Consider the following 14,707-nt stretch of genomic DNA (forward strand, 5'->3'; position numbering starts at 1 on the left):
TTTGTGTACCATAAAAATGGCATAAAAATCATATACCTACTTGTAAGAAGTCTTTGCGAAGCAAGTGCCAGCAGTGCAAATGAACATAAAAATAAAAAGACCGCACAAGCTATTGTAAATAAGTTGCCTTCTTTTTCACTCCGCTACAGGACCAAGGATCGAAGGGCAGCTAGGCGGTTGATATTGGTGTCGAAATAAAATATGACGTGAAATGAAATGAAATATGAGAAGAGAATTCCTTGGTGTCAGAAAGCTTTGGGAGAAAACGGACAAAATACAAACGTAATATTTTCGCTTTTCAAACATTATTAGGAAACTCCAGTGGCTTTCAGTTCTTCTCTGTTTATTGGATAATGAAGATTATTTGCTGTTTATTCGAGGCGGTATGAATGTGGTCTAATTGGCCAGATTGATTATCGATGTATGCGCGGCAAAAGCTCCATTTTTATTTTATGTAACCAGGACATACGCCTGACAGCGCTGATTGTTGAAGGCTGGGCGCACATTTTCGATCGACGCTGATTGACACTTGCTAGATGAGCATTCTGAGCGTTACGGTAGACTGCTATAGCCGAAGCTTACAAGAACCTCTGGCTATTAGACTCTATACGAATGCCAGCACTACGCGCTGCGCTCACTAAAGAGCACGCAAAATTACTATCACGTGGTTCCAATAATAGTGCATGAAAACGGCATCTATACAGCGATGGCGGTAGTTCCGACACTTGCCGTCAGCGAAACCTCATTACATATACTTCCCGCATTCAGACAACTACAACTGCTGTGCAGCGTGTGCTTTCAAGAGAAATAATTGGACCCTCTGAAAACGCCAATTTTTTTCTATTCGTACAAATCATAAAACAGAAACCAAGAAATAGCTGCGCTTCGCATCACGAACACCGTACCTGAAATGCCAGTTTCTAAGTCAAGGAAAGATGTGCCGATGACATGAGTCCTGTTGCAACCACATATCGGCAGCGGATTTGCGAATAAAGCACTCTGTCACAATAAGAAGAGCAACACATTTCTTCTGAACCACTGCCAAGCTCACAATGCAAAGGCATCGGGCATCGAATTCGGCGCTATGGCCTATATATGATGCAAGAAACGATGACCCTCAATTGGGTTGCTTCCACTACGTTTAAGAGCAGACTTAGGTTTGTATGGTTTAACGTCCCAAAGCGACTCGGACTATGAGAGACGCAAGAGCAAGCTTAAGTACAGCGCCACCTCATCAATATCAAAGCAGCGACTTGCATAACAGTGCATAGGCGATAAGCTCCGGCGGCGCAAGGTTGCACCGAAGCAACATTATAGCGAGCAGCTCGCACGGCGGAAACTTTATATGGACAGTCAAACTTCTCGCCTCAATTCAGCTTAACTGAAGCTCGACTGAAGATTGTGAACAATGCAAGCCCGGTGTACGAAAGTTTTACATTTCAGCAACGATTCGTATATTGTATTGTTTGCTCTTGACCAAGGACAGACAATTTTTTTTTTCTGAAAAGAGGACGCTTTCTGCTGAGAATTTGTTAGGTGTCCTCTCAGCGTTAGGAGGCCGTATTTCGGCACACTTAAATGGTCAACAATCTTGTTTCGACGCAAGTCTGTACGCTTTAATCTTTTCGTCGCGAATAACACCATGAACTTATAGCTAGATGCGATAGCGGCACATGTAATATATTCCGGGCAGATCTGTATAGACGAGGCTTGTCGTAAGAGTACTCGGTATGCGAGGGAAGCGAGCGGTGGATGGGAGTATACAACGAAGTTCCGTTCATCTAGAGGCGGAGCAGAAATTCGCTCCAAAAAAACTTCGGCACATTCCCCGATCGACACAGCTGCGATGGGTGCGTTTTGGAAACCGGGTCGGCATAGAGACCACGAAGAACGCCTTGCTTAAAACAAGTAATGAACACGCGTAATGGCAGAATACTATCGAAGACAGGTCTCGTCGATTGTTATGGCGACGGGGGACGTGAATGAGGTGTGGGGAGGGAAAATGAAGATGAGGAAGAAAAATCGAGGAGGGAGGGACATGAGGAATGGGTAACGAAGTGGAGATCCAACGGTTGTGAAACGATGGTCACCTGTACGTACGAGGTGATTCGGCGATGACATTTTGCGAATGAGGGAGACAACGAGGACAAGGAGCATGACCGCGATCAGTCGTTTGCACCGTACGTAGTCTGAACGTCGGAGTTTTCACCTCTATATCATAGAAGCCCGTGCCTCGCGCGGGAAGAAAAAAAATTCTGACTTTCTTTTTTGCCGCACTAAATGTGGAAGAAAGTGAAAGAAGAAGTTTACTCTCATCCGTACTTCCATGGTTTGTAAGCAGCCGGATGAGCAGATGCACCTTTTAACTTTTTTTCTGTAACATAATTCGATATAACTAAACCTAGCTGTGTTCGCTTAAAGGAAAGATGGAAAGAAACCTCATCATATAATACCCTTCTCAGCTCCTTGGCGTAAAAAGAAACATATAGGGTCCACAATTCCTTAGAAATTGGGCTTATCAGCATTGCAGTTCTCGGCCGTGCTTTTTGGTTGTGACAGCAAGTGTGACTTGTTTTCTTTTTGTTTAGGTTTTTTCTTCGCGACCGTTGTGAGATCGCCGGAAAACGACCGTTCATAAAAATTTGAAGAATTTTAGGCCTGTCACACAGATGAAAAATAAACAGACAAAAATATAGGTTTATTAATAGCCTGCAGTGCAAGAGTGTTTGAGGACTAACAATTATAAATTGTCCTGCCTGGAAAAATGAAATTTTGTTGTATGCGCGTTGTAACCAGCCCTCAGTTTAGGCATGATTTGCGCCAGTTGTTCCGCGAATAATTTCAGTTTAAAATTTGTGGAAGTTTTGCGATTCGACTCTCCGCGCGTTTTTAACAGCTGTAAAAAAAATAATGTTATCGACGTTTGGTTCAGAAAAATCTTTTGAGGAAGCGTAGTGATAACATTATTTTTCTTGTGTATGGAAGCACGTGGAGGTTACTGATTTTGGAGTGATTTTACCACAAGACTAGCAACTAAGAAATGTACTTGAGATATCGAAAACGCCTTTTGTTTTCTGCAGGCAAAGAAAGGGGACCAGGGGACATAAATGATCAATTTTCCAAAATCGACGTGTATTCTTCGTTGTTACGCATGACTTGATAATTACTTATTTCATGCGTTCATTATGCGTATGCGTCTAATAATCACCCCCTTTTTATAGACATCTGCAAATATAACGCGATGTTACCAAAGCATATTCGTTTCTTAGTCGTTTGCTACTACGCCGTGTTCACTAAGAATAGATAACACGTTCAATTTCGGAAATGCTCTAGTTGAGGAAAGAGGAAATAAACAGAACAGACGATAAAACAAATAAGCAGTTCAAAAGATAGCCAGGAATGACAGTTGTACTTCGTCGCTGCCTTTGACAAGGCTTCTTTGGAATAGCGCGTTTAGTTCCTAAATAGGCCTCGATCTATTTTCCAGGGGTCATTTATTTACCGTTGGTTTCCTTCAGCGCACAGTCCTCGAATCTCAAATACGAATCTCCTCCCGCATTGCATTTTGGCTCATTGACACAGCGCGCTTTCTAAAGCGTTCTAATAATTTTCACAGACGTTTTTCTCTCCGTGAAAATAGAGGGATCTTTTGATATCGAGGATTTTATGAGGCAATAAATATCGACTAAAAAAAAATTATCGGGGATTTTAAGACCTGCGCACATAGAGCCGACATGCAATAGTTGTTTGACTTCACTGGTGCCTTGTTATTTGAAATGTGCTGCAGTGATTTTCTTATTTTGTGTCAGTGGGAAGCCGTTTTCAACAGTTAGGCTTCTTTTTTGCTCAGAAGTGGATGAAGGTCGCTTGCTTTTGCGTTCAACACAAGTTTATGACAGCAAAGTTGAAAGGAGAAACAGTAGCCGATAACCCGCCTCCACGAAAGCTGCGTTGTATTCGTCTAAAGCGCCTGCTCCGCCACGTCATGTAGGAGCTTTGCAGTGGGAGACTTGGCAGTTCGGGGCTTGGACTGTTTCACAGAAAAGCTCGGTGCCGAACCGCAAAAAAATTGAAGAGGCCCCTTTCGCAAGCCACCTAGGTGATGTCACTTCTTACACAGCACCCCCGAACGGAACACACACGACATGAGGACGTCAATGGAAGCGAGCTGCTGGAAGACCAGACCTGATGAGGATCGGCCATGCTTCCACCTGGCGCGAACACGGTGACAAGAGGAGCGGGGCAAGGAGCTTCGTTCTACACGCCACGCAGTCTGCTTATTCGCGGCACCCCGCTTCAGCGTCGCGAGTTTGCCTCATCGACAAAGCGTGGCCGAGGAAACTTTAGAGGTACGAGCGTCGCGCTGCCTCACTAACGTGAGACGATTGGTTACTGGAGTTTAGAAAGGAGCAACCGAAGATCCTCCGGATCGCCACACGTGGCGATAAGGGCCGACGAAAACGGCGTAGAAGATCCAACCACTCTTTAGGAGCGCATTTTACACTTGGCGGTGTTATCGTCTCTCTGGAAGAGAGTCCACTTGTTTACGAGACACACTTTATACAGCGATCTTGGTATTCGCGCATAGGAGGAAGCCTACTGTAAGACCACAGAAGCACCGAGAAGCTTTGGAACTAAACAGCGTTCTCAGCTGTTTCTCTTTAGTCGTTCCAGACACGTTCCTTTGCTTCGACAATCAAACTGTACGCCGCCGCTAAGAGAGCTGCCTCGTTCGGACAAAAATCTCGTTGTGTCACGAAAATTCGGAGAGTTATTGTCGTGGAGAAAATTTCGCCGCGCTTCTGGAGTGATGTATATACCTACATTGCATTTCAGTGCGCAGTGCTCAATAAGATGGGTGCCTGCTTCACACACACACGCAGAAACAGGCCGCAACAGTTGGTCTCTCACTGACCAAACACGATATTTGAGGGTTCCTAACTCGTCAATAACATTTTGTTTTTCTTTGCAGACGACGTCCCCCGTGCACTCTCACCGGCACACTCTTCCGCACCCAGAGTGCGGTGCAAGTACAGAACCATAGATTCCGCGCTCTTCACACGCCGGGCGATGACGGGCGTTGCTGGCTTGTCCCTCCACGATGCGGCACGACCAGACTCGTGTGCGACACGCTGTTCGTTCCGCGCTCTCCTGTCTCAGCGATGGTCCATCCCCCTCTCCTCCCGTCAGAAGCGAGGGGAGACGGAGAGGGAGAGGAGGACCCAAAAGCAGCAACAGCAGCGGCGGCAGAAGCGGGGTAGCCTTCATCGGCGCATCAGATAGTTGATGATGTCGGTGCAGCGCACCACCTCGTACTCCAGGATGAGGCTGCAGGCTATGAAGACGAAGTAGAGGAAGAACATGACCATCGCCAGGCCGACGTTCATGCGCCAGCGAAAGATGGCGATGGTGATGATAACGAAGAGCAGCATCATAAAGAGGATGAAGATGGAGCAGGCCATGCCGCTGCTGCTCACCGACACCGGCCCGTAAATCATGCATGACAGCAGCCACGGCAGAGGCAGCCTGCGTCACGACATAGAAAGAAGATTTAGCATAAGCACAACACGCTCGCAAACAGAGCCATTCAGCGATACAGTTAAACTCCCTCATCAGCGCCCTTTACACCACGTTGCATATTGGCAGTTTGTCATCGATGTTGGGGATAGAAAGGTAATGTCACATTTAAGGAAAACAGATGTGCGGAGAACAAGGAAACGAAAGGAAAAAGGTTTTACAGTGAATTCTACTTAACTACCCTGCGCTGAATAGAGAGGGGGGGGGGGGGGGGTGAACGGCAGGTGCTGTGAGCATGCGGAGCTGTGATAACCTTTCACCCAAGTGTGACACCCTCGAAAAGCTAAACGGTGCATGGCAGGTTTTAAGTACTGGCATAATATGTAACGGGACTTTTTTTCAGTACAACCTGCAGTTACCTCCCACGAGATAGGAGTGTGGTGGGCGCGGCGCACATTACGAAAGTAGCCAGTTCGGCCCGTCAGAACTGTGCTAGACGCTGGCCTCACAATAGACCAGGAAGTTTAGCATGCTCGACCTGTAGCGTCAACGTACTCCCGCACACATTACGGGCGTGTGGTCATTCTGGGTCGCCGGGGCATTGAAAAAAACCCAGTAATATATATTTGATGGATTGATGGATGATGGATGGATGGATGGATGGATGGATGGATGGATGGATGGATGGATGGATGGATGGATGGATGGATGGATGGATGGATGGATGGATGGATGGATGGATGGATGGATGGATGGATGGATGGATGGATGGATGGTTGATGGTATGGATATCATCAATCAATCATCAATCAGGTGATAGAAAAATGCGCGGAATATAACCAGCCCTTATACATAGCATTCATTGATTACGAAAAAGCATTTGACTCAGTTGAAACCTCGGCGGTGATGCAGGCATTGCGAAATCAGGGGGTAGACAAGCCGTACGTGAAAGTGCTGGAAGATATATATAGTGGCTGCACAGCAACCATAGTTCTGCATAAAGAAAGTAACAAAATTCCCATAAAGAAAGGTGTTAGGCAAGGAGACACAATCTCCCCAGTACTATTCACAACTTGTTTAGAGGAAGTATTCAGAGACTTGGAATGGGAGCAGTTAGGGATAAGGCTAGATGGAGAATACCTCAGTAATCTGCGATTTGCTGATGACATTGCCTTGCTAAGCAACTCGGGAGATGAACTGCAAATAATGATTGATGACCTAGACAAAAAAAGTAGAAAGGTAGGCTTGAAAATCAATATGCAGAAGACTAAGGTAATGTTCAACAGCCTCGGGAAGGAACAGGAGTTTACATTAGGTAGCGAAATACTGGAAGTAGTAGGCGAATATGTCTACTTAGGACAGGTAGTAACCGCAGATCCGGACCATGAAAAGGAAATAACAAGAAGAATAAGATTGGGATGGAGCGCATTTGGCAAGCACTCGCAGATTATGACTAGCAGCTTACCGGTATCGCTCAAGAGGAAAGTATACAACAGTTGCATCTTGCCTGTACTCACCTATGGGGCTGAAACGTGGAGGCTAACCAAGAGAGTTCTACTTAAGTTGGGGACAACCCAGAGGGCTATGGAACGAAAAATGGTAGGGGTAACATTAAGAGATAGATAGCGTGTAGAGTGGGTCAGAGAAATAACTCAAGTTAACGACATTCTATTGGAAATTAATAAGAAGAAATGGACATGGGCAGGACATGTAGTGCGAAGAGAGGATAACCGATGGTCGCTGAGGGTAACAAACTGGATTCCAAGGGAAGGAAAGCGTAGCAGGGGGCGGCAGAAAGTTAGGTGGGCGGATGAGATTAAGAAGTTCGCAGGGGTCAAGTGGATGCAGCTAGCACAGAACCGGGTTAAGTGGAGAGATATGGGAGAGGCCTTCGCCCTGCAGTGGGTATAATCAGGCTGATGATGATGATGATGATGATGATGAATATATATTTACAACGAAATGTGTGCTAAAAAATAACTAGAATATTTTCTGCGCAGATAGCGATGTACTATGCATCTCACTGCTAAGAGAGTTTCTCCAGTGTGCTAGGTTCGGCCAAGGCGACTTACGTTTTGCACTGTGAGCCTAATCTTTATTATTTTCTCTGAGGGTCACCTTAACTTTGCTTTTGACAGTTCTCATAATCCATAACTTGAGTAGGAGCTTAATATTATTTTATTTATATATATGCAAAGCAAAATGAAATCAGGTGGACTCACTACCGGTGAATCAAGTTACCTTTCTCTCACTCGATACCCTATGCTGATTTGGACTTTCGCTGGAAAGTGCCCAGAACCAAAATATGTTGCTATCCAATTAAAAAAAAACGAAATAAAAGCTTCGTCCTGAGTCTAACTTTGTTCCTCATTTTTGATTCTCTTACCGAAATGCGCCCTTCTTGACTGTTATCTTCACTCGGACTTTTGTTTTTATTTTTATAATTATTCCCCCCCCCCCCCCCCCCCCGGGAGTTGCTTTCAAGGCATGCAAAAGAATGCTAACTGTCTTGCTATTGTAAATTTCTTTGAATGTCATTTTTTAATTCATGAACGAAGTATTTGTGCCTTCCCGCCTAGGACTGGTCATATAGTACCGGCCGTAAGCTCCGCTGACTCCGTACGGAGCACTAAAATGCTGCACACATGGATCATTACGTTGCGAAACAGCGCTAACGCGTCGGTTGCCCGTGCCGATGCGATCCACGTTCACGAACGTGACAGTGGCAGCAATCTTCTTCAAAGCAGGCGCTCCCTCGCCAGCCAGCGCTTGATTTCTCAGCTTGTTTTGAAAGGCAGATATTGCCACGCACGTTTGCGTAAGCCGGCGCTGCTCATGAAAGTTCCGAAGTAGAGCAATATATGGGACCACGTTCGGCTGCAAATCACTGTCAACACTGTTTCTAAATGCTTTTTTAAACGTCAGCTTATTATATTCTATAAAGGGGTAGCAACGACGCAGATTCGCGCTGCGCAAGTTGTCCTTACAGCCTCCACGGGCCGGCTTTGATGGCGCCACTGCTTCGCCGCCTGACCTCTTTCTTATATTTTTTGCGATCCTAGTTGTTTTATCATTTTTGTGAGAAACCGGCACGTTTAAGTTGTGATAACATGAACACTGACTACGCTCATATTAAAGCAGCTGCCATCTGTGTTGTTTTTCCACGCCGAAGCAACTGCATCGCTCTAAACAAGCCTGTTCTTACGAGTAGGTACGCTGAACGTCCAAAAATGACCGGATCAAAAATAGCACGTGCGCTGCTTACATCGGCACACACCACTAAGCAAATGGTACGCGCGATGAATGAATCCGTACTTGTTAGCTCGTTTTTCCTTTCTTTTTTCAGCGACGTACTGTCACTTGTGGAAAACAATTCGTTCCCAGAATACCCAAACAGGTCATTCACGGTGCCGTCTTCGCGGATTGAATATTAATCAGTACTAGTTGCCGTGATATCTTTCGCTGCTATCGCGCAGCGAGATCACAGACCACGCAGAGACTGAGCAGCTGTTTGGCTTCGTTTTGCTGTGTGTTTTTCTTAGTGTGAACGGCCTCGGAGACCCAGTGCGTGGGTCGTACAGTTCACAGCAATGGTGAGAGATCCGAAATGCATACAAAGTAATGCTGGGTGGTAGACCCTTGCTGGTTACTTAGGCTGGGTCGCTGAACCCATAAAAGAGTTGGCGAACAATAAGAGCGGCACAGGTTGGGTCGAAAAGCAAGAAAAAAAAGTAAAAAAGTAGCCAAATGTTTAGCAAAGAGTAAATGTAAGTGTAATAGGGCGTTTATTGACGCTCAGATGGAGAGCTGTTAGGAGAGGACCTTGCAACGGCGAGCCCAGCGTACTTCTTCTTTGTCTTCGTCGCACAACGCACTGGTGCATGTTGATGGCTGAAGTGCTGACTATCACAGTACATTTTCCCCCGGGTAAAAAAAAAGGAGCCATCCTGGCGACTTATGGCGCGGAAAGCACAGCGGGGTCATAGAATGGCTTCAATCGGTTCACGTGAACTGTTTCACGACCACGGCGACGCAAGTCCGCAGAGGGCGTAACGGGCTCAACTACGTAGTTGACTGCAGATGTTTGCTGGAGGACCCTATATGGCCCGTGGTAGCGAGCAAGAAGTTTCTTTGAAAGGCCAGGGATTGTGGAGGGCACCCAGAGCCACACCAGAGAGTTCGGGAGATATGACGAAGCTTCGCCGGTATCACGGAGGTATTTTTGTTGCCACTGATTTTCTGTTGTGAGAGAGCGGGCGAGCTGACGGCATTCTTCTGCGTATGTGACGGCATCGGATAGGGGGGAAGATTCGGAAACGTCAGGGCGGTAGGGAAAAAGTGTGTCCATGGTACAGGGTGGCTCGCGCCCGTAAAGGAGAAAGAATGGAGAGAATCCAGTAGTGGTCTGTGCCGCGGTGTTATATGCGTAAGTAACAAACGGTAGAACTTGGTCCCAATTGGAATGGTCGGTGTTCACGTACATAGCCAGCATGTCACCGAGAGTGCGGTTGAAACGTTCTGTGAGTCCATTCGTCTGAGGGTGGTACGAGGTAGCGGTGCGGTGTATGATGCGGCATTCTTTCAGGAGAGCCTCAAGAGCGCCTGATAAGAAAACGCGTCCGCGGTCACTGAGCAGTTCGCGAGGGGCACCATGGCGAAGAACCAGGTTTTTCAGAATAAAGGCAGCCACGTCGCGTGCGGAAGCAGAGGGCAGTGATGATGTCTCAGTGTAGCGGGTCAGATGATCCACTGCCACGATAATCCAGCGGTTGCCAGCTGAAGTTGTAGGAAGGGGACCGTATAGATCTATGCCGACACGATCAAACGGACGGGCAGGACAGGGCAACGGCTGCAATGAAGCAGGAGACTTGAGAGGAGTTTTTCGGCGTTGGCAAGACTGGCAAGAGCGGACAAAATGGCGGACGAAGCGGTACATTACACGCCAGAAGAAGCGTAGACGCAAGCGCGTGTAGGTTTTCAACACTCCGCCGTGGGCGCACTGGGGATCAGTATGGAAAGCAGCACAAATTTCGGCGCGGAGATGACGGGGGATGACTAAAAGCCACTTCCTTCCGTCGTGAAGATAATTGCGGCGATAGAGCAGCCCGTCACGAATTGAAAAATGGTGAGCTTGGCGGGCAAGCGCCCTAGACAAACGACCTGGAGAGTGACTTGAAAGAAAGTCCAGAAGTGTAGATATCCACGGGTCGCGTCGCTGTTCCGTGGCCATGTCGATAGCGGCAAGCGAAGACAAATCGTAGGCGCAGATCTCATCAGACAACGAAGAGGGAGGCAGCGGTGAGCGCGAAAGAGCGTCCGCGTCAGTATGCTTGAGGCCTGAGCGATATATGACACGAATGTCATACTCTTGGAGGCGAAGAGCCCAGCGAGCAAGGCGGCCGGACGGGTCCTTGATGGACGCCAGCCAGCACAGAGCGTGATGATCAGTGACCACATAAAATGGTCGGCCATAGACATACGGACGGAATTTGCCGATGGCCCAAATAATGGCCAAGCATTCTCTTTCCGTAACAGAATAATTTGACTCTGCCTTGGTCAAGGTGCGGCTTGCGTACGCCACCACATAGTCTCGGATACCAGGCTTGCGTTGGGTGAGAACGGCGCCTATCCCAATACCGCTAGCGTCAGTGTGAATCTCAGTTGGCGCATTCGGGTCGAAGTGGCGGAGGATGGGAGGCGAAACCAAAAGACGGCGTAAAGTGTTGAAGGCGTCATCACAAGCAGGTGTCCATGCGGAGAGGTCGGAGCTGCCGGAGAGGAGCTGGATGAGAGGAGCAATAATAGAGGCGAAATTTAAGATGAAGCGGCGAAAGTAGGAGCACAGGCCGATGAAACTTCGTAGCTGCTTCAGTGATTTTGGGCGTGGGTATTCGGCAACTGCACGAAGTTTGGTGGGATCGGGAAGAATGCCATCCTTAGAAACGACATGACCTAGAATAGTTAGTCGGCGAGCAGCAAAGCGGCACTTCTTCAGATTCAGTTGGAGGCCGGCGGTAGCGAGACACGTTAGAACGTCCTTCAGTCGGAGCAGGTGGGATTGAAAATCGGTAGAAAAGACTACGATATCATCGAGATAGCAAAGACAGGTTCGCCACTTGAATCCACGAAGCACAGTGTCCATGAGGCGTTCAAATGTGGCCGGGGCGTTGCAAAGCCCAAAGGGCATGACGTTGAATTCATATAATCCATCTGGTGTGATGAAGGCAGTTTTAGAGCGGTCAGCGTCATCCATTGGCACCTGCCAGTAGCCAGATCGTGAATCCAACGAGGAGAAAAACTCAGCGCCCTGCAAGCAGTCCAGTGCGTCATCGATGCGTGGCAGAGGATAGACGTCCTTGCGCGTGATCTTGTTGAGCCGGCGGTAGTCGACACAAAACCGGAAGGAGCCATCTTTCTTAGGTACCAACACAACTGGAGACGCCCAGGGACTGTGGGATGGCCGAATGACACCACGACGGAGCATGTCGTCCACATGATCAGCAATTACTTGGCGCTCCGAAGCCGACACACGATAGGGGCGCTGGCGCAAAGGTGCGGTTTTGCCGGTGTCGATGGTGTGCTCTACGACAGACTTGCAGCCCAAGTCAGTTTGAGGAAGGTCGAATGAAGAAGCGAAGTTCTGCAAGAGGGCGACAAGTTGATCACGTTGCGCAAGTGGAAGATCAGCATCAATAGCATGTTGGAAAACGTCGGATGGCGTCGAAGCTGTCGCAACATCGTAAGAGCACAGACTAACGTCGAAGGAGGGGGTTGAGTCAGCAAGAGTGGTGATATGACCGGGATCAAGCTCTTCAAGACGTCCAATGCATTCGCCACGGAGCAGGACTGCTGGGCAAGAAAATGGGTTCGAGGCGTAAAGTGCACTCTTGCCGTCTTGAATTTCGAGAACTGCGAACGGAAAAAGGAGGCAGGGATGACGGGAGGCGGCTTCGGAAGGTGTAAAAATCGCAGTCAAAGGAGTTACCCACTCACAAGACAGTGGTACGAGGGCAGCAGAGAACGGAGGAATGTGGGTGTCATGGGCGACGAGAAGTTTTGCAGTGCGGGGAGGGGTATCACAGAAGGGGGCATCACAGAGTGGGGCGAAGGCAATTTGCGCACGAGCACAGTCAATAACGGCTTGATGAGTCGATAGAAAATCGTATCCGAGGATGATATCATGCGAGCAGTTCGGCAGAACAATAAACTCGATGGGGTACAAGACGTCTTGAATGAGCACACGGGCTGTGCAAGATGCGGAGGGGTGAATGTGCTGTGATGAGGCGGTGCGGAGCGAAAAGTCGGAAATCGGAGTGGTCACTTTGCGAATTCGACGGCAGAGCGCTTCACTGATGACGGAGACGGCTGCACCGGTATCGACGAGAGCGAGAACTGTGGCGCCTTCTACAGAAACTTTGATAACATTAGCGGGACGACACGGAGGACTTGAGGAATTCGAAACAAGCGCAGTTCTTGCCCCCGGAACTGCGACTGTTAGTTTCCCTCAACGGTGCTAGTAGAACGTCGCAGCATTGGAGAAAGCGATCGGCGCCGAGGAGAATGTGATCGACGAGTGGCATACGTTTGGCGATCTTGTGAGACAGATTGAGAACCGGGCGGAATCATTTGCGAGCGTGAGTCGGTATCGTACGTATAAAGTCGAATGTCGGTTGGTTGGAAGCGCTGTGAAGGTTGGAGGCGCTGGCGACAAAGGCGTGCAACATGGCCCGGGCGACCGCAGGCATAGCAAATCGGAAGGTTGTCCGTAGTACGCCAAGGTTTCATAGGATGTGGGCGGAACCTTGAGGGTGGGGCTTGGAACGAAGGCTCAGCATGCGGCGGTGACCGGTAGGCAGGGACCTGCACATAGGAGCCAGACGTGGGCGAAGGTGGTGGCCTAGCCGTTACTTGGGCATACGTGAGAGGTGCCGTCACAGGCGGCAGCACGGGGTTGGACGGCAAGACATCAGCGACGTGTTCTTGCACGACACGGCGTATAGTAGGGGCCAAAGATGGAGCCAGTTCAGGAACGAGGCGGCCCGAGTCTTGAAAATGGGGAAGGAGTGAGATTTGACGTGCGACCTCTTCACGAATAAAATCTTTGATCTGTTGAGTCAGCGGGCTCCCTTCAGAAGTTGGCGAACCGCCCAGGGCTAATGCGGATACGCCTTCGTCGCACACACTGGAGCGGCGCCTAGAAGCGCGCCGCTTTCGGAGCTCGTCGTAGCTCTGGCAAAGCTTCACGAGTTCACTAACGCTGGTGGGATCTTTCGCTACCAGCATCTGGAAGGCGTCCTCAGAAATACCCTCGAGGATGTAGCGGATTTTGTTAGCTTCCGGCATGGCCGGGTCGACTCGTTTGCAGAGATCAACGACGTCTTCTATGTAGCTGGTAAAGGTCTCATCATCGCGCTGAACACGATCGTGCAAACGTTGTTCGGCACGAAGCTTACGCACTGCCGGGCGGCCGAACACTTCCGCGAAATTCTTTTTAAATGTCGACCAAGATGACAGGTCAGCCTCATGGTTGCGAAACCAGAGGTTCGCCACGTCCGTCAGATAGAATATGACGTTACTGAGCTTGTATGAGTCATCCCACTTGTTGTAGCTGCTTACTCTTTCATATGATGACAGCCAGTCGTCGACATCTTGGTCGGCCGTGCCACTGAAGAGGCAAGGGTCACGCTGGCGCACGACGCCAGAACACATGATCGTGGGTGGAACGGCCGGCAGCGTAGAAGTGGACTGGTCTTGCATGGCGGTTGTAGAGGGTAGTGTACGGCTTCGCAGTTCCTGTTTGGATGGGATCGTACCCCGCACCTCCGCCAATTGTAATAGGGCGTTTATTGACGCTCAGATGGAGAGCTGTTAGGAGAGGACTTTGCAACGGCGAGCCCAGCGTACTTCTTCTTTGTCTTCGTCGCACAACGCACTGGTGCATGTTGATGGCTGAAGTGCTGACTATCACAGTACATAAGTAATTTAAAAAAAAATTAAGTGGAGTAAATTTAACACAATAAGATAGACAAAAATAGGCTGAATGTGCCACCCCTTTAGCGCTGTTTTGGTGCAATTGATGATGAACATTTAGCCGAACTTTGTTTTCTTGTTAAAAAAGCAAGTATAAATCAGTGAACAGTACGTCATGTCATAGTATAGTAATAGTTAGTGGTCCTTCACTAAATGCAGC

General features: G+C 48.5%; 1 protein-coding gene across 1 annotated transcript in view; it reads right to left on the reverse strand.

The window, feature by feature from the left end:
- Positions 1–1,410: 1,410 nt before the first annotated feature.
- Positions 1,411–14,707, reverse strand: part of Nckx30C (solute carrier family 24 member Nckx30C) — a gene marked incomplete at its 5' end in the record, with an annotated part of 131,833 nt that continues 118,536 nt past the window's right edge. The window contains one exon of the mRNA XM_084592022.1: positions 1,411–5,526. Coding sequence (XP_084448148.1) covers positions 5,265–5,526 — 262 coding nt within the window. The remainder of the gene's footprint in view (positions 5,527–14,707) is intronic.

This window comes from Amblyomma maculatum, chromosome 2, assembly GCF_055883805.1.
Source record: "Amblyomma maculatum isolate TAMU_Amacu chromosome 2, ASM5588380v1, whole genome shotgun sequence".
NCBI lineage: Eukaryota > Metazoa > Arthropoda > Arachnida > Ixodida > Ixodidae > Amblyomma > Amblyomma maculatum.